The sequence below is a fragment of the Pinus tabuliformis genome, chromosome 9 (genome assembly GCF_031772625.1).
Source record: "Pinus tabuliformis cultivar Carrire ecotype Pingquan chromosome 9, CPIR1, whole genome shotgun sequence".
Classification (NCBI taxonomy): domain Eukaryota; kingdom Viridiplantae; phylum Streptophyta; class Pinopsida; order Pinales; family Pinaceae; genus Pinus; species Pinus tabuliformis.
Window position 1 is genome coordinate 32,724,933 of NC_142307.1, and position 20,973 is coordinate 32,745,905.

Consider the following 20,973-nt stretch of genomic DNA (forward strand, 5'->3'; position numbering starts at 1 on the left):
TACTATCTTTTTTCTTAACCTTAACACCTTCCAAGAGATATCTAAGGGTCTTGAATTTGGACAAGAAATCTTCAATGCAAGAAAAATTATTAGGATCCAATGTAAGCAACTCATTTTCAAGTTGATGGGCTCTAATTTCATTTTTAATCCCAAAAACTTTAGTGATTTGTTCCAATGCTTCATGAGGAGTATCAAGTTCTGCAATATGGAATCTAAGATCAAGAGAAATAGACATCCCTATCAAACCACGTGCTTGATCTTGTCTATTTTCCCATTTTGCAGCCTTGTCTTCATCTTTTGGTTTCTTCTCTTGGCCTGTGGCTATTCTGTAGAGACCTTTACTTCTAAGTAAATCTTCCATGTAGGATATCCATTGGAAGTAGTTAGTGCTGTCAAGAATGACTTGGCATGGACTTTCCATTTTAAAAAAAAAAACTGAAGCTGAAGATGCTGAAAGTAAGTGTTCCAATGGATAGATCTTGAAAAATTAGGCTGTTATAAAAAAAACGGCTCTGAAAAAGGCTTCCGGATGAAGAAGTTATGGCTTTTTGAAAAAAAATTTGTTGAAGTTGCCGGCAAAGTGCACGAATGTGCGGGAATGAAAAAATCCGCCCCCACAAAATGGAGACTTGAACCCAAGACCTCTACTCTCTTAAAATAACTTTGAACCAATTGATCTATACAAAAAATTTGAGAGAGAGAGAGAGAGAGGGGGGGGCCTTGGTTTGCGTGCTTGCCTTGAGAAAGCTCTTTTTCCCTACAAAACACAAAACACAAAACCCAACACGGACATGCAAAGAAAACGAACCTTATGGCTCGAAGTTAGCTTTAGCCAAAAAACTAGATATTTTCAAAAATGAACCTTGCGGCTCAAAGTTAGCTTTGGCCGGAAACTAAATATTTTTCTCAATGTTTCTGATTTTCCGAGATCACCCTAAGGCGCAGGGAAAAGAGCATACGCATGAGAAAAATCCTTCCTTTCTGTTTCTGATTTGCCCAGATCGCACAGAGTTGCAGGGCAAAGAGCATACGCAGAAATGAAAGGTATAGATCCGGTTAGAAAAAACAGCTAAATAAACCGAAACCGAAATAAGCAGAGAGAAAATAACAGTAAACTGCAAATAAAGACTGTATACCTCCAGATCTTAAAAATGACGCAGCTAGGGCTACCGGAAACCTTTTCGCGTGAAACGAAAGGGGTTCCTCACTGGAACAGATGCTCCGAACACAACAGAGCAGTCCTCTCGGCCCGAAAGCAGTCAGAAACAGTAGATCTAGGAAACGGCAGTCGGATGCAGTTCTACCGGCTTCAGATTTGGATCACCAACGGACGCGGCCCTCAAATAGCTCCGATACCATGTAGGAATTTACAGGGTAAGTTCCTCAGAAAGAACACCAAAAGGACGCCGCTCACAACCAGATCACAGATCAATACACCAGTATTTTTGACGTGGTTAAAACCCTCAAAGAGGGAAACAGTCCACGGCCTGCGCCAACGTGGCTACTACAGGCAATTTATTAATCAAAGAATGAAAATTTACATAAGCTTCTCTCATGCACGGATTACCCGAACAATGACCCTCCATGCGCTTTAAATAGAACTCATGGACCAATCGGGTGTCAAGCCACGGATCAAGTGTCGGTAATACCGAGGAGAGAGTGAACCGTCGGATCACTACATATCGTGACCGTCGGATTGTAAGTTACAAAATGTACAACGGTAAAGAAACACACTTTACCTAACTCTATACCTAACTCTATACTAGACCAAGTTGAACTTAACTATTTCCTATGTGTCGGAATATCCTAACATTCCTTAGCATCCCTCCGAAGGATATCATGGAATACAAGTGATGGAATCTCAATACCATTTGTTGACTTGTTATATTTTGATCTTGTTCAATCCTTACATATAAACATTCTCTTCAAATTCAACTATTGGTACTAACAAGCTATAAGAGGATGAAATTGGTGGTAATTGGGTTGATAGGATGCCAAAGCCCCTTGTTATCTATATATTTTTTCATCAAGTTGAAGACTTGTGTGCTTGAATGTAATTGGATTTTTTTATATACTTTGCCTTTTCCAAAGCTTTTTCTTTTGGCCTCAAATGTTAGTAGTATTCGTAGCTCATTCCTTTCCCCCATGATCACGCAACTAAATTCCCAAATAGGTTCAAAGGATTCATATAGCGAGCCAGTGCCCCCTCACCCTCCTTGTTGTTAGTTATTAGACTCTAGCATTCTTGACATCATGGACCTCATGTTTAGCTCTCTCTCCTCATGGGCTCTTTACCGTGCCGTTAATACGGTTTTACACATGTTCACGAGGACGTCTTATTGTTTGTACTTTTCATTATCTCATCTTGGACACACACACACACACACACACACACACACATAGTATTAGATTTAGCTTTACTAGGAGTGGCATTTGCACTCCCACATTGTACTCGTACTCTTACTAGATGTATCCTCTAGCCCCATTGACCTACTTTTGTGGTCATTCGTTGGACATAAATAAAATTATCTTATCTTATCTAGGATGGGATCTAAATAATGGGTTATACATGCTGGAAAAATTAGTGCGATGCCTACCCAATAAGAAGTGTTCCAATGAACGCATTGTTTGAGCATTACCAATCACAACTTGGACACCTTCCTTCCACTCCTTTATCACAATCAACTCTAACAAAACAATTAGGAATTTTTGGTTAGAAGCTTCGATAAATTGAAGAAACATTATACGCATAGGACAAGAGACGAGGAGATTCAATATTCAATAATGTTCTATTTTACCATGGGCCCACCCATCAAACATAATAGTGAAACTTGTCTTTGCCCCATAAGAACAATTGTCTACAAGGATATTACCTACTTCATTCCTAGCCAACCTTTGTCCAAATCCTATGAAATTTAGAAGTAGGGCTTTAGAATCTAGGCCACAAATGGAGGTAGCTTTAATAATGTTTTATTAATATGAGTATTTAGGATCATTTCAAGATATATCTAAATAAAACAAAAAATTCCCTATGGCTTTCTTTCCTTTATCATTGATAGATTTCATCCATCTTGTGCTCTCTAGGGAGTGTGAGTGGTTGTGAGCAGATCTTCTCACTCTAGAAGGGAGTGTGAGTAGCAGACTCAGCAGTCGAGCAACTGGAAAGAGGGAGATTTTCGGGTTTATTTTCTCCAGTTTTGAGTTTCCAGATTTTGTAGCTCTGCAGGAATGACTGTTTGAAATTGGCAAAGGAGGTTGTATGAGTTAGCCAAAATGTAGATCTGGGCAGTGGTTTGACTTCCAGTTGCCAGAAACAAGTGCTAGAGGAAGTGCGAGTTGTCTAGTGCGATTTGCAAAGAAAGGAAGGGTCCCAGCTAGGGACTAGGCTTGAAAGGAGATAATGGGGCACCAGATCCAGGAGGAGGAGGAATATGAAACTCCAGCGTGCTGAATGGTCAAGGACTAAGCTTGAAAGGAGATAATGAGGCACCAGATCCAGGGGGAGGAGGAGTATGAAACTCCAGCGTGCCGAATGGGCAGGGTCCAACACAGTTGCAACAAGGAAATTAGTCAGATCAGTTCCAGATTGTTGTAGATGGACCATCACCTTTGCTACAAGAGCCCATAGTATCATAGTAGCAGGTTCAGTGTCAACAGACGCAAGCTGTCGTTAGATAGTTGCAAATCTAGTTGCAGTCAGTACATGAGATATAGTTGTAGAGCTAGATGCAGTGACACTGATAGTGCGAATTGCCCAGTTGTAGTGTGCAAGTGTAGTTCTAGCCAAAAGATTCATAGCGCAAAGCTACGCAGTCATGTTTCCAGTACAGGAGGACAGTGTGAGCTACAAAAAGGGAGCAGAGAGATTTCCCATAGGGAGATCGAGACTGTCTAGCTCAGAGGGAGAAGCCCCATGGAAGCTAGCGCTTCAAGATTTGGGGAGATCATGCTCGTTATTGCAGTAGTTGAAGTAGCAGTGTGGAAGCATCAATAGAGCAGTAGTAACAACAATATGAGTAGATCAAATTTTACTATGTTTGCTGTTATACCTCCAGAAGTGAGGTGGGGTGATTTGGAGTTGTTGTCCCAGAATTGCAGAGTTGGGCATGGTCCATTGAGGTATCCTCCTCATGGATCATTACCTGGCTATGGGGGCCCACAGTATTTAGTAGTAGGATGGATTAGTGTTAGAGATGTAGTCAGATTCCAAAGTGACAGTTGCAGACTAGTAGCAGTCAAGTGCAAAGTTGGTAGCAGTGTAGAGTCATCAACAACGCAGATCCTTCAGTGACAGTGCAGAGGCTAGTAGCAATCAGGACTTGGGAGGTAGATGCATCATATTGAACACAGTTGATTCAGTTTTTTGGATGCTTCTTAGTTGCAGTTGTAGTAAACAACAGATGAGAGGGAGTTGCAATGTAGATGTAGAGTGGGCAACCGTATAACAGTGTTAGCAACAACATAGATGCAATATCAGAGTTGCGCAGTGGTTGGTGGGCAATATGGCCAGACATCAGCAGCGTGACAGGAGATGGTACAGAGACAGGGTGTTGTGGCAGGATGTGCAACACTAGAACACAGTCCTCACTAAGAGATAGTGTTAGTTTTTGTAGCGTCGGATGTGTTCTAGTCATGAAGCTTAGTGGAGAGGCTAGAATACATGAGATCTCCATAACCTAGAAATCGTTTATGGAAATCCCACCTTGGATGGCTTAATTAGATTATTAATCTATTTTTTAGTTTTCTGGTTAATTAATCAGAATTAATTAAGTCAAGGTGAGAATTCTCTAGAAACTCACATGGATCGATCCATAAATGATTTGAGCCGTCGATTAAGATTTAATCTTGGCCTTTGGAGTCCCAACGGAAGATATAAGAAGGGATCGATGTGGTGATGGAGATGAGACACTTGAGCAACAATTCCTTGTGCAAATCGAGCTAGCAATAGTAGAGTTCGAGCCAGAGAGGGATGCAGTATTAGTGAGGGGCAAGGACAATGATCCAGAGGAAGATTTCTAGATCTAGAGAGGCAACAGCAAGAGGCTGAATTATTCCCACTGCAAGAACATGAGTGCAGGCAACGCAAGTACTAGGGTTACTTAGGGAATATCTTTGCCAGATTTTCTTGCTGTGGATTGCCATTTTTCGACATCCAAATTGTACTATGAATTTCACTACTGCATAATAATAAAAACCCTCACTGTTGCATCGGTTTTCCCACATTGGGTTTTTCCGGGGACATTTGTCCAAAAATAACTGTGTAAAATTTGTGTGTGTGTGCTAGACTTTCTCAATTTCCAATGCTATTTTCTTCTGCAGTCTATTTGTGAAAATCACAGTGTGAATTATCTGATATTTGTTGTAGCATACAACAGATAAATTGTTAAATAAATTAACAATTAGAAAAATAATTTCCAATTGCTGTGATAGATGAAATTTTGACAAGATCATTTGATAATCCCTTAATATTGTGTGTCTGGGGAGCTCCTCTTTGAACTCAAATCCTGGAATTGCCAAACCCTAGCAATCCTAATCTAGGGAGAAGCCCTCCTTGAGTTGAAGGAGAGCTCGCTAGAAGCAAGAAGAGGGTTGGTGAGGTGATAGTGGTCCCCTTTAAGGTGCAGTGGGTTTCACACTTAAGATTTTGGACTTTATCTTGAGAAGTGCGAGATTTTGCTGTAACAAGTCCCATTGACTAATTTTCGAGTCCCATTAACTAACTCTTTGGTCACTTGTTGGACTATAGTAAATTATCTTATCTTATGTCCATCCATTGTTGATCCCGACATTTCATCATTGTAACTTGTTGACAACATCATGTTCCTTTTCGACAACATTAACAACATCAAATTCCTTGTCATTGACATCAACGACATTGAGCTTCTTGTTGCTCACATTAGCGACAACAAGGTCCTTGGTGGCATATTTTTGTTGATAGACACCATGTTGATGTTGCCGACAACAACAAGACTCTTGTCGATTGATGCTCTATAGATGACATCCTCGTCAGCGTACTTCTTGTCAACAACGCATGTCTTGGTACAACCCTTGTCGGCATAGCCTTTGTTGATGCCCTTGTTGGTGCACCTCTTCTCAATGGTGCTAGTCTTGGCCGAAACTCTTGTCTATGGACTTTGGTATTCATGATGATGTCAACATTTGTCAACTCAAGCCTTATGAGCCTTCACAATTGGAGGGAGAGGTTCCAGCTACACATCTGGATGCAACTGTTCCATATATTCAACAACCTTTGTCTAACGTCACTCTACTTGATGTCCATTCTGAAACCACTAGACAGAAATAGATAACCACATCGTTGGCTGCAAAGGCACCCTTTACTCACATAAGTTTGCTATTTTAATTATCTAATAATCCTTCGATTATAAAATCAGAAATAGAATTATATTTTTCATCATACTGACCATGCTTCTCATCATACTTAATAGAGGGACAAGAAATATATCTAGTTGGATTCATGATGTGTGCGAGAATTTTCAATATTGTGACTGATGATCACATTAACTAAACAAAAAATTTACCTTATCTACACTGAAATATTTATATTTTGATGGATCTGGGAATTACATGAACTGATGAAACAAAGTGAGTCTCCCAATCAGCTCTTTATGTAACACTTTCCTTACCTACAGACATTGGGGACAATTTTCCATAATCAGGAAGGAAATAATTAGACTTAGTGGTTGAAAAGTGGATAATATCTTATATTTGTGCATTTATGTTTCTTAACTCCTATTTTGGGAAACACATGTAAATCTTAGCTACTACTTCACCCAACTAACCTACCAGTTGTAGATCTCACTTGAGTCTTTGCTTACTCTTCAGTCTCTCTCTCTCTCTCTCTCTATATATATATATATATATACATATATTAAGTTACACGAAACGGGGAAACATGTACGAGTTTCCGAAACATGATCCCTCACACCCCCCTGCCTCCCACCCCCCCAAATTTTGGAAACGGGGAAACACAATATATATATATATATATATATTAGGACATTTAAGAAATATGTGCAATCATAAACCATATATGATACATTCTAATTTATTACATTATGATTAAATAGTCAATTGTCAATGCATAAACTATAAGTCTCTAAATTTACATCACATTTACTCATGAATGATCACATAATGAAAATAGCAATATCCAAAATCAGCCACGAGAACTTTCTAATTTCTTGTCTCGTGCTTGATTGGGAGTCTCCTCCTACATAGTCGAACGACCTTAGTGCTCTTGACTAAATACAAGTTCCATACCCTAGTACCCTACACGCTCTTGATTATTGGGAGTCTCTCCTGCATAGAGGGCTTGGTTCTCTTGATTAAATACAAGTTCCATACCCTAGTACATGACAAAATCCAATGGAAACATTGCAATCCCCCCAATCTTGAAATCCTGAAAAACAGATAAGTCTGCTGGATTTTGAGTGAGATCTAAAATTCTACTTTCTCCATATGAAATCCAATGAGGGCGAAACCACTCTCAAACATCTTGAGTCATGTCATGATAATGTTAAAAATTTAAGTAAAAGGATGAAAATGAAAAATAAACGAGAATGTCACTTACCATGAACTGCGTATCAACACTAGGGCCATACGCTTGAACATTAGGCTGCCCCACTCAAAAAAACCCTCTTTTTTATAAGTTGAGAGGCATCTAGAAGCATCCAAAAGATATTTTAGTCGCCCAATAAAAAATTAGAAGCGAAAAAAAAATACAAGAAAAAGTCAAGTTAGAAGAGGAAACTCTGTTTCTGACCATACTGGCAACGTTTCCTCCTCGAGAAACGGGTCAGTACGGCTGGAAACGAGTTTCCAGGCCGTACGATACGAGTTTTCTTTTTTTCGTTTCGTTTCTGGCCGGAAACAGACCCTTCTCCAACGTTTCCTACAACTTATATATATATATATATATATACATAAAGAAATAATTAGACTTAGTGGTTTAAAAGTGGTTAATCTCTTATATTTGTACATTTATATTTCTTAACTGCTATTTTGGAAAACACATGGAAATCTCAGCTACTATTCCACCAAACTAACCTACCAGTTGTAGATCTCACCTCAGTCTTTGCCTACTCTTCATTGACCCTCTCTCTCTCTCTCTCTATATATATATATATGGAATATCGAGTGTACAATTTGTTCAGTTGCAGCAATTCTTCTCCTGCATGTTGACTTCTTATGCTAGTGTTTCCATTGCTGTCATCCTCATGCATGTATCAGACAATGTAGGCTACATTTTATTAAAGAATTGGGATTAGATTCACTTGGAATCATTTTACCTTCTGGGTCAGTGTGGCTACTACTAGGTTCTGGTATAAATTTCCTCTTAATATGCGATAACTCTTCTGCTAGAGGAGTTGCTTATTGTCTTTGAATTTACCTGCTAAACTGTCTGTTTATTATTTGTTGTTATTGTATCTCACAACATTGACCAACCTGTCTTGCTTTATTCTATTCCTTCCAGTTTGATAATTTTGTTTTGTTTATGGCTAGGCATTTTGTCAAATTCTAAATCCATGTTTTTTAACACAATGAAAAGTTTTGAATAGTCATTGTTTTATATCACTTGGGAGTTCAGACATTCTTATCTTGACTTATGTAAAGGAAGGGTAACACATTACCTATGTACTGATTTCTTCTTAGCTTATGGTTGACATAATTAAGATTGGGTGTGCGTGAGATAACTGCCTATTAACAGATTCATCACAGAGTATGTGAAATATTGGTAACAAGATTTATTAGCAATGCTCAACCTGTTGTATTCTTATCTGAAGGTGGGCTTTTTTATTTTTATCAGTTGCTAATGGTATTCCATTACACTCTACAGCTTGGTGCGGGGGATTGATTTTTTGGTCAAGATCGCTCAACATGAAAGCTTTGAGTATCCTATAGGTATCTTGTTCCTTTTGAGCCGTTAGCTTTCTGCAAGTAATTGATGCGATATTGATAGCATTGTACGATTATTTATGTCCTTCAACTGATGGCATAGGCATGAATATTCCACAGGTTTCTTATTTCAATATAGTTAAACAAAGAAATTGCACAAATACAGATTTGATCATTACAAGTGCATTTTACAGCATATATGAACTTGTTTGAAATATACTGCGTATTAGACACGATACATTGTTTCTTGCTTGCAGTGCATGTAATTGTTATAATCTCTATTCCAGCAACCCAGGTAAATTAATTCTTTATGATTTCCTTATTGAAAAATTAATTTAGATTGAATCCTTCAGCTCATAGAATAAAATACACATATTGGAAATTTAACTGGAAATAAAAAATCAGCAGAAGCTACAGGAAACCAATCTCCAAAATGCAGAGAAATTTCTGCCCTTCAAATATCCTCTTTTTATTAAATTTACTCCAATCTTACAAGGGCTTCCAAAATGTGAATATAAGAAAAATTACAGCAAAACCTGGCTTTTATGGTGCAAAATTACAGCCTGCATGGCCCTGCCAAAACCTCCTGAAAAACCCTCTCGCTGCTGCTGAAATCTGTCCCAGAAATTTGTATGGCCAGACTTCTCTTTTGCTAGGTTGCATGGCCTCCTGAAGTTGCCTCTGCACTTGCTATATATGGCTCCTTCAATTTATGAGAGCTGGATTAATCTCCTTTCGCTGCGCACACTTTCTTCTTTTCTCCTTTGGACTTGCACACAGTGAAAACCCTTTATCACTCTTTTATTTTTGTTTTTTTTAACACTCTTTGTATCATACTCTTTGTGTTTTCCTTTCATTTTGTCTTTATTTTATAACATTTAGTTAATGACTAAGTCTTCATAACCGCAATCTCTCAATGACATTGACGGTTGGGATTAAATCCCAATCGACAAGGGATATTACAATTAAATTACTCATGTAGATACTTTACATTTTATTAGAAATTAATCAACTCAGTAATGAAATATTCTTCACTTTAATAATTAATTTTAATTAAAGTGAATTACAAATAGAAAGGACCTTTTTGGATGACGTACACACATTCAACACTAGTCTTGTGTGGAAGTTCCCATCCGAAGCTATAAACATCAACACTACCTCTTAGTGAGGAAGGAACTTCTTGAAGAGCCACTTGGGAATCGGGATTGGATTTCCCTTCAATCTTGGAACAATGTCCCACACATCATCCTCCACCATGGCATTCCTCCAAACTTGCTGGTCTATTGCTTCTTCAATGATGCTACTTATTAAGTGCCATATAGTTTGGAAACTCCTTCAAAGGCTTGTTCTTCCTGACTGCCCTCCTAGGACCCTCCACATGCTCTTGAGCATCTCTCAATATCTGCATGAAGCATTGTAGTGTTGTGACAAAATTAGAACGAGTTGATTTCTCCTCAACCTCATCTGAAGGTTGAGTTCCTGATTTGGAAGTTGTTGTTGTAGACTCAACCTTTGGAGCTTCCTACTTGTCTTTTGTCACTTGTAGGGTCTCATGTGATTTCCTGGATGCAAGGTTCTTCTCAAACTTCACATCTTAGCTCACCATAGTTCTTTGCTGTGCTAAAATGAAAATCTTGTAAGCCTCCTAAGCCACACTATATCCCATAAACACACTCTTTATGTTGGAGGGCTCTTTCTTGGCCCTCTTCTCTTCTGGTACATGTATATACACTAGATAAATAAAGATACATAAGTAACTCATCTTTGGCTTGACACCAGTGAATGTTTCTTCTGGTGTCTTGTCCTCCAAGATTCTGTGAGGACTTCTATTCTAGATGTAGACAACTGTATTGCATGCCTCTATCGAAAATAACATGGGCAATTCTTGATCATGGATCATGGCCTTATCAACCCCTATGATTGACCTGTTCTTTTTCTCATCAATTCCATTCTGTTGGGTGTTGTAAGATACTATCAACTCCCTTTTAATTCCTACCTCCTTGTAGATATCCTTAAAGTTGATAGAGGTATACTCACCCCCATTGTCTAACCTAACCTCAGGACATTGATTTTCTTCCCTATCTGGTTCTCCACAAGAGTCTTGAACTCTTGAAACTAACTGAAGACCTCATCCTTTGTCGTTAGGAAGTAGATCGATGTCTTCCTACAAAAGTCATCAATAAAAGACACACAATACATGCCTCTCTAGCTACTGGCATCTACCCGCATACATCCGTATGTAACAAATCCATAATGCTTGGGAAAACAACCTTGTTGGTCAACACTGAATTTTGGAATATCAGTGACAATCTCCCTCATAATTGGTAACAAACTGTAATGCAGGTGCCTCATCTTCCTATGCCACAACTCACACAAATTGTCACTTCTATGAACCAAGGCTCAAATAGGCTCACCTCGTAACCTGTCCAAGATGCCCTATCTAACCCCAATAATTGAGTTGTTTCAGGGTTAGATCCTTCTTGTTTGATAAGTGTTTTCCCTTTCTGGAAATCCACAACAAAGCCATTGTCTTCCACGACAGAGACGAAGAGAAGGTTCTTCTTAAGCCTTGTAATATACATCACATCCTTGACTTCCAACCAATGTTTTACAACTCGGACTCGGACTCCGACTCGGCCGAGGATCGACTCCGACTCCGACTCCGACTCGGTAATGACTCGGCCGGCTCGATTTCAATGACTCGGTCGTTGTAAAAAATACATTAAATATTTATTTTTTTTATAAAAAAACATAATTTTAAATATTTTAAACATAATTTTAAAGATTTTCATTCAAGTTTCCAAACACACAACATTATAATATACATGGAAGACAACATATGATCAAAGTAGGCTCTTTGCTTCTGTTCAATTTGTACATTAAAGTTCAGATATAGCAATGAAGCACCTTCCAGAGTGCTACAACAATGATGAAACATAAACCTTTACTGCCCCCTATCTTAGAATGAAGGACTGTTGATGAAGTAAGCCAGGACTCATAACCTTAAAAGTTAAAATGACCTCGGAATATCTGTCTGAAAGAGCAAAGTTTATACTGAAAACTCGAGATTTGTTTAAGAGCAGCAATACTTGTGAATTTGAAGGGGGGCATGTTTCACAATGAAAAATGGTATATCTTGGCCACATAATTTCAAAAAATATATTGAAATGGACCAAGGAAATGTGAACACTATTTTGGGAGTGGCCAACTCCAGAGTCCAAATAATGCAACACAAATATGGCAATTTCATAGACTTGTGAACTTTATCAAAAGTTCATCCGAACATTTAGTAAGATTGTAGCACCTATGAATATTTTGATGACAGCAGACAATAGGTTTTAAGATCCAAGGTAGCTGAAGAGGATTTCCAATCTCTTAAAAGATGACTAATGGAAGCTACAGTTTTAGCCATTACAGATGGTAACAAACTTTTCAAGGTTGAATCTGATGATCAAGTTTGGTTCTTGGGGCACTAGTTAGCCAAGAAGGACATTCCAGTGCATACCACCATGAAAAGTTTAATCAAGAAAAAATTAAATAGAGAATTTCCAATCAAGAATTATATACAATTATACAATATCTATGTCATCAAAGGCAATACTTGATGGCTAAGGAGTTCATGCTATATATAGATCATCAAGCTTTGCAACACACATCAACTTCACATCATGCCAAATAGTTAAATTAATTGCAAAGTTTTGTTTCTAACTTACTAAGATCGAACACAAGGCAGGTAAAGCTGCAAAAGATGATGATCAATGTAGGACAATGGTTCACATCAAATTCGAATCCTCATAATACAGTGCCTTTCCAAAACACACCAAATTTTGGAAGATAAATTATCAAATGACACTGTAATTGCAGTCACAAGTATGGGTATGACAGAGCAGTTTATAAAACAGGAGGCAAGGTTTATGACAGAGCAGTTTATGACCGAGTCAAATTGGATCCGGCCGGGTTGACCGAGTCACACATGACTCGGCCGAGTCATTCAATGACTCGGCCGAGTCATGTGTGACTCGGTCAACCGGACCGGTTACTTGGCCGGGTCACTCCTCCAGCAATCGACTCGGTTCGACTCGGACGTTTCGGTTTCGAAACGTCCGAGTCGAACCGAGTCGATTGCTGGAGGAGTGACCCGGCCAAGTAACCGGTCCGGTTGACCGAGTCACACATGACTCGGCCGAGTCATTCAATGACTCGGCCGAGTCATGTGTGACTCGGTCAACCGGACCGGTTACTTGGCCGGGTCACTCCTCCAGCAATCGACTCGGTTCGACTCGGACGTTTCGGTTTCGAAACGGCCGGTTTGTAAAACACTGCTTCCAACGAGCTTCTTCACTTGAGTTGAAATGGAATTGTCCCACCTTTTATTTCATACTCGACATCATTACCAAGTTCCATGTGTACTCCTGAGTCCTGCTCCATCAGACTAGTAAACAACTCATTTGCTGATGTCATATGGCGAGATGCACCACTGCCCATGTACCGTCCATTCTTGGAAATTGTGTTGGTAAAACGGCAGGAAACAAATGAGAAATCATTGTTAGATGATCCAAAAATATAATTTTATCATAGGTTATAAAATTAGAATAAAATAATTATTAATTTAAGATATTAAATTAATAATTATTATTCTAGAATGTTTAATTATTTAATGGAGACTTTTAGATTTAGCATATTGTTGTAACTAGATATGACTCTCCAAATGTGTCGTATCTTAGGCTCTATTTTAGGAGATTAGTTAGCTAGTTGGTTTGAATAGCATTTATTGTAAATGGACACTTGTTATTTAATAAGTGATCCATAATTAGAGGTAGTTAGGACATGGAGCTTATAAATAGCTCATTGCAAGAGTGTTTGGTTGTTCGGGTGTAAGCTCTTGCAAATCAATTATGTAATTGTTTTTTTTCTGATTAATAAAATTATGTGTCTGAGGACACTTCTGCCATTATTGTGGTATCAGAGCTTCAGTAATGTTGCAGTGGATGTGAAGGGAAGATTCCAACTCAACAAAGTCCTGGAAAACTCCATTCAGTTGGTCAGCAGATAATTGTTTAAGAGTCGATCTTGTGAAGATATGTTGTGATAGACTAGAAGTGGCTGAGCACGAATTGTGAGTTCGTGATCTACCTAATTCAATGCGCATATGTTTGGAACCTGTGGGGAGCGTATCTTGAGGCGCTGGAATTATGATGAGTGCAGATTGCGGAGACAGTTTTGAGACCCAGAAATCTGCAGCATCTGGTTAGCTCGAAATGTTTCAAGGAAGGGGAATCATAAAACTCATCTGAGTTTTTAATTTTCTGGAAGTCGTATTGCTGCTTTTTTTCACAAGTGCACGGTGCGAATTATATTGGAGCAATGCATCTGTTCAAATCCGGCAATGGAGAACTGCAAGATAAACATTTGGTAAGATCGTTTAAATCTGGGTGAGCATGTTCCTAAATATTCCACTTATTGGTTTTTTTTTTCAATGAAATCGCGTGTTCGTTGGTTCCAAATTTGAAGATCTCTTTTCAGATCATCAATTGTGTTTTCCTATCTGGAAGAGTCTGTTCTCGGATGATTTATAATGTGCTGAACATTGTCAGCGTTGTGGAGAAGAACCTTTGTTTGACAGATTGACTGTTCTCGGATGATTTATAATGTGCTGATGGCCCTTCCGTGTCAATAATAATCTTATTGCTTCAATCTAAGCGTATGTTACAAACTGCAATAATTGAGTTGTGAAGATTCTTTTATTGTTGATCTCGCACACGGAAAATGGGTGCCGGTTGGACATCAAGTGGGTATATACTAACGATGGCGCTATGCCTATAAAAGTTCTGGCGAAAAATTTGTGTAAAGTTTGTAAGTCTGTCCGGCCAGACCTAATTCTCTTCCATGATGACGGTCGCATGAGGGTTTACTTCAATCTCAGTAACACGATTATGCCCGGCGTTTTTGGTGGATGCTATTTAACTCTTAACGTGGCAGTATCTTCCGTCAAAGTTCGAAACCCAAACTTTTCATGCACATAGTTTATGAAATCGTATGTGGATTGCAGATTCCCTTGGGCATACACTAAATTTAGTAGTTGCCTCTAGTCAGCTGTGCCAGATATAGAGAATCTGCAGTTCAATTGAATTCACGTGATGATGTGAAAATAAAATGAATATGAATATGCTGAAGCTGAATTAAATTTGTAATATTGTATTGTGCAGAAATATGGTGATTTTTTAATTTATGGTTGATGGAGCAATAAGGAGTTTTTTTTTTGTAATTTTTTGAAGGAGATAAATGTAACTCAAAGTAATTTTACTTTGAGGGGGGGTAAATTTTTTTTACCAGCTTGTGCAAAAGCACCATTGTAAAAAGTCAAATTTTGAAAGTTGCCTTGTAAAAATTTGAGAAATTGACTAGAGGCAAGTGCAAAGCTCAGTCAATTTTCTCCTGTTTTGACGACTATTCGAGGGTCAAGGCCAAGCCCCGATAGATCGTGTTTTTTGCGTGGTGTGTTGTGTTGACTATCTTGTCCTTTCTGTTCTGATTCTTGGTGCGACGCTTCAACGCTAAAATGTCTAAGTTGATTAATTTTTTTTTCTGATTCCGACAAACTTGAAGGCACCAAATCTTATAAAACATGGCATCGACTCATTGAAAGCACACTCATTTATAATGAATTATGGCAGGGAATATGTGATGGAGATGTTAAGCCGAATAAACCCACAGATGCAGATGCACTGGCAAAATGGGAAATCAAGAATGCTAAAGCCTTAGCTCTTATTAAATCGTCTGTGAATGATGAAATGTATGTCCATATAGAAAATGCTTTAGATGCATGCACTGCTTTGAAAACTTTTAAAGACCTCTTTGATACTCAGCCTGAATCAAAGAAAGTCGATCTACAATTAAAATTGTTGCAACAAAAATTAATTGAAGGCGGTGATGTTCTTGAATATCTCTCAAGACTTAAGAATATCAGGCAAGAAATTATTAATGCTGGTTTTCCCGCAATTGATGATAGCTTTATGGTCACAATTGTCATTGCTGGGCTTCATTCTTCCTATACGCATTTTCTAGAGACTTTACAAGTAACTGGGAAATTAGAAAAACTAAAGTTTGATGAACTTTGTGAAATGTTGAGTCAACATGATAAAACTTTTGGGAAGAAAAAGCAAGTTGGTGAAGATGTTTTTCTCACAGAGGCCAGCACTAGTAAGTCATCAGCAGATAGTTCTCGAGGAAGAGGCAGAGGGAATCAGAATCAAGCAGCACATAATCGAGTTCGAAGCCAAAGCAGAGGCAACAATTTTAACAGAGGAGGAAGAAATAATTTTCAAGGTAGAGGAAACAACCAAGGAAGAGGCAATTTTCAAGGACAAGGATATAATAGTCAAGGTAGAGGACAATTTCAAAATAGAGGTCAAAGCAGAGGCAGAGGACAATCTTCAGGAAGAGGAAGAGACTTAAGTCAAATTGTGTGTCGACGATGTAACAAAGTTGGCCATTATGCTGAAGATTGTCGAACATCACTTAATAAAATTCCCAAGTTTCAGCAGCATTCAGCACAATTTGCAAATGATTAAGATGAAGATAACTCAGAATATGTTTTTACTTCCTCACCAGCATCACAACTTTCATCCCATCTTAGAAGTGACTATGAAGATGCCTGGATCTTGGATTCCGGGGCAACTCAGCACATGACTTGTCGACGTGATTTTTTCTGGAATTTTCAAGAATGCCAACTTAATTCAATTTTTCTTGCTGATGATACAAAACATACGCCTTATGGAAAAGGAGTAGTAAAAGTTTTTCTCCCTGGCATTGGAGAAAAAATGATTTCCAATGTATGGTATGTACTGAGTTTTAAGAAAAATTTGCTCTCTTTAGTCACTATTCGACAAGCAGGACATCAGGTGATTATGGAAGATGGTTTAGTGAAGATTAATTCAAAGAAACAGAACTTGAAAACAGTCATGACAGGTTATGAAGATGGAAAATTGTTACGGATGAAAGGGACAGTTATTCCAAGGCATTCTGATTTTGCAGGGGCAGTGACTACAGGTATTTCACCTATAAGACTATGGCATGTAAGATATGGACATTTGAATTTTGAGAGTCTTTCTCAATTGCAGAAACAAGGAATGGTTAAAGGACTTCCCACATTCAAAAAGGAAAATGCAAAATGTGAAGCTTGCATTTTTGGCAAACAAAATCGAGAAAGTTTTCCAACAAGTTCATGGCGTGCAAACAGGCGGCTACGACTAGTTCACAGTGATGTTTGTGGTCCACTACAAACTTAATTTGGTGGTTGCAAATATTTCTTACTATTCATTGATGATTTCAGCAGAATGACTTGGGTTTACTTCTTGAAGAACAAGTCAGAAGCATTTGATAAGTTTAAACTTTTTCGCCAACTTGTTGAAAATGAAGTCAAAGAAAAGATAGGTACTCTCAGGACGGATGATGGGGGAGAATTCACTTCAAATGAATTCAAATCTTATTGCAGTGAAAATGGCATAAGACGACATCTCACTAATGTTTACACTCCACAGCAAAATGGAGTAGTCGAAAGAATGAATCGCACTTTGTTAGAAATGGCGAGATCCATGTTAACCTTCAAGAGGTTAAGTCCAACATATTGGGCGGAAGCAATTCATACAACTGTCTACTTAAGAAACAGATCTCCAACTGCTTCTTTAGACGGAATCACACCTTATGAAGCTTGGTACGGTTTCAAACCTCGAGTTAAACATCTTAGAGTTTTTGGGTCAGTGTGTTATGCCTTAGTTCCGAAAGAAAAACGAACTAAGCTTGACTCAAGAAGTTTAAAATGCACAATGATTGGCTATTCTGATGAGAAGAAAGGGTATCGTCTTTTGACCAATGGAAAATTCATTGTGAGCAGGGATGTCATTTTTGATGAAACAGAGAGTAAGAGTGCTGAAGAAATTGAAAATCTTCTTCACAAATTAGAAACTAAGGGAAGTAAAAGAAATGGAAAAATGCAAAGTCAACCAACTTCACCAAATTGGTATGAACTTGATTTTCCTTCCTCTGACGATGAGTCATCCAGTCCATCTACATCAACAACATCATCTGGGTCTTCTAACAGTTCATCCGCATCTCCAAGCAGCAACAGTTCTTCTAACAGTGATTCTCCACATTCTTCACCTGAACGACGAACATCAGTTTATATTAATCCTCTTTACAATGATGGGGACTTTACAGAAGCGCAAACAAGTGAGCACCAACTTCCGAAATGGGCAGTTCAACTTTTGAAAGATGTAAAGCCTGATGAACAGAATAAAACTGGCACCAGAAGGGCACATAGAAGTGAAGGCAATTTTGCCTTGATAGCAAATGATTTTACTGAACCTTCCACATACAAAGAAGCAGTAAAACATAAAGAATGGCAACAGGCTATGGTTGAAGAATATCAAGCAGTAATTGATAACAACACTTGGAAACTCGTTGATTGTCCAGCAAATGTTAAACCCATAGGCTGTAAATGGGTTTACAGAATTAAGTATAATCAGAAGGGTGAACTTGACAAGTATAAAGCACGACTTGTCGCAAAAGGTTTTGCACAGCAGGAAGGCATTGATTATGAAGAAACTTTTGCTCCTACAGCTAAATGGAACACCATCCGATTAACACTTGCATTGGCTGCTCAAAAGGATGGAAAGTTCATCAAATGGATGTGAAAAGTGCTTTTCTCAACGGGGATTTACAGGAGGAAGTGTATATGACCCAACCACCGGGTTTTGAAGTGGAAGGACAAGAACATAAAGTCTGCAAATTGATCAAGGCTTTATATGGGTTAAAACAAGCTCCCCGAGCTTGGTATGCAAAGATGGATGAATACCTTAAGAAAGTTGGTTTTCAACGAAGTGAATCTGATGATACTTTGTATGTGCGACAACAGGGCAAATATCTGGTAATTCTTGTTATGTATGTAGATGATTTGATCATCACTGGCAATCATGATGATCATATTGCACAGGTAAAAAAGGAGTTACATGCAGGTTTTAAGATGACAGATTTGGGATTACTTCACTACTATCTTGGAGTTGAAGTCTTCCAACGTCCACATCATATTTTCATTTCTCAGAGTAAGTATGCCGCAAAGGTTCTTCAGCGATTTGGCATGCAAGATTGCAAGCCCGTTCTCACCCCCATGGAGCAAAACTTGAAACTTTCAAAATTTGAAGGGGGGGAAAAGGTGGACAGTACAACTTACAGACAGTTGATTGGCAGCTTGATTTATTTGACAAATACTCGTCCTGATCTATCTTATGCAGTCAGTATTCTTTTCACGTTTTATGCAGGAACCACGAGACAGCGACTGGAATGCAGCCAAAAGAGTTCTTAGATATATCCAAGGAACAAAAGATTTTGGTCTTCTTTACACAAAGACTAAAAATTTTGTACTTGGTGGATATTTTGATGCCGACTTTGCTGGGAGTATTGATGATCGAGCATCAACATCAGGTTATTTAATGAATATGGGGTCAGCAGCAGTATCTTGGAGTTGTAAGAAACAAGCTACAGTGGCCACTTCTTCAGCAAAAGCAGAGTACATTTCAGCATGGGAAGCAGCATGTGAAATTGTTTGGTTGCGCCGAATTTTGCAGGACTTGGGCATTTCTCAGGGAGAAGCTACATCATTATTCATTGACAGCCAGTCAGCCATCAAACTTGCCAAGAACCCAGTTTTTCATTCAAAGACAAAGCATGTGGACACCAAGTATCATCATATCATGTCTCTCATTGCCAAAGATGTTCTCAAACCAGTTTATTGTCCTTCCGAAGATCAGATCTCCGACATTTTCACCAAACCGCTCGGCAGAATAAAATTTACTAAGTTCAGGGATGAACTTGGTATCTGTTGTAATGTATCTTTGGATCATAGGGGGGAATGTTAGATGATCCAAAAATATAATTTTATCATAGGTTATAAAATTAGAATAAAATAATTATTAATTTAAGATATTAAATTAATAATTATTATTCTAGAATGTTTAATTATTTAATGGAGACTTTTAGATTTAGCATATTGTTGTAACTAGATATGACTCTCCAAATGTGTCGTATCTTAGGCTCTATTTTAGGAGATTAGTTAGCTAGTTGGTTTGAATAGCATTTATTGTAAATGGACACTTGTTATTTAATAAGTGATGCATAATTAGAGGTAGTTAGGACATGGAGCTTATAAATAGCTCATTGCAAGAGTGTTTGGTTGTTCGGGTGTAAGCTCTTGCAAATCAATTATGTAATTGTTTTTTTTCTGATTAATAAAATTATGTGTCTGAGGACACTTCTGCCATTAATCATCCTCAATTTTTGCAACAAATTCGCTCATCTAAATTTCTGCTGAGGATACTACTACTTGCTACTACAACTTCCCTTTGCCCTTCTTCCTTTCTGGACGTTGTGATGCATAGAGACCATGCTTGTGACTTATGAAACACTTGATTTTACACAAGTCTTTGTTCTTCCTCGGTTGTGAGGCTAACTCTTTACTCTCTCCTTTACTCGAACCCTTTCCTTTGCCCTGCGTTGTCTAATTGACAAGGGCCAAGTTCTCATTACCTTCATATCTGTTGGCTCTAGATTCTTCCTGAGTCTCTTCTTGGACACAATCATCCCAAAGCCTCTCAAAAGTGGGTAGGTTCTCCCATGCATAGCTACCTTTGGTAAATGGTTCCCAAGGCCTTGAGAATCCATTCAGTGCCATAATTAACAATTCTGCATTGGTCTTCTTCTCCCCAATTGTTGCAAGTTGGTCACGGATCTTAGTGATTTTCATGAGGTAACTAATAATTGAGTCTGCTCTGGACATCTGCATAGATCTGATCTTCTTTCTTAATACCATCTTCCTGTTTATTTTTTCGCTCTGGTAGAGACTTACCAAGGTATTGAACATCTCCTTAGTTGTCTTCTTTTTTGACAAGTGATGAATTAGATGATCCTTCACTACATCCAAGATTACTCGCATGACTTTGATCTCCTTCTCATGAGCTACCAATTGTCGCAGATTTGTCAGTGAAGGAACTACTTTGTCAACAA

The 20,973-nt window shown here is 38.3% G+C and overlaps 1 protein-coding gene across 3 annotated transcripts in view; it reads left to right on the top strand.

The window, feature by feature from the left end:
* The window catches only part of LOC149146965 (uncharacterized), a 153,839-nt gene that overhangs the window by 19,479 nt on the left and 113,387 nt on the right, over nt 1–20,973 (top strand). For all 3 annotated transcript variants that reach the window (XM_089441435.1, XM_089441433.1, XM_089441434.1), the window contains one exon: nt 8,858–8,922. In XM_089441435.1, coding sequence (XP_089297561.1) covers nt 8,858–8,922 — 65 coding nt within the window. The remainder of the gene's footprint in view (nt 1–8,857; nt 8,923–20,973) is intronic.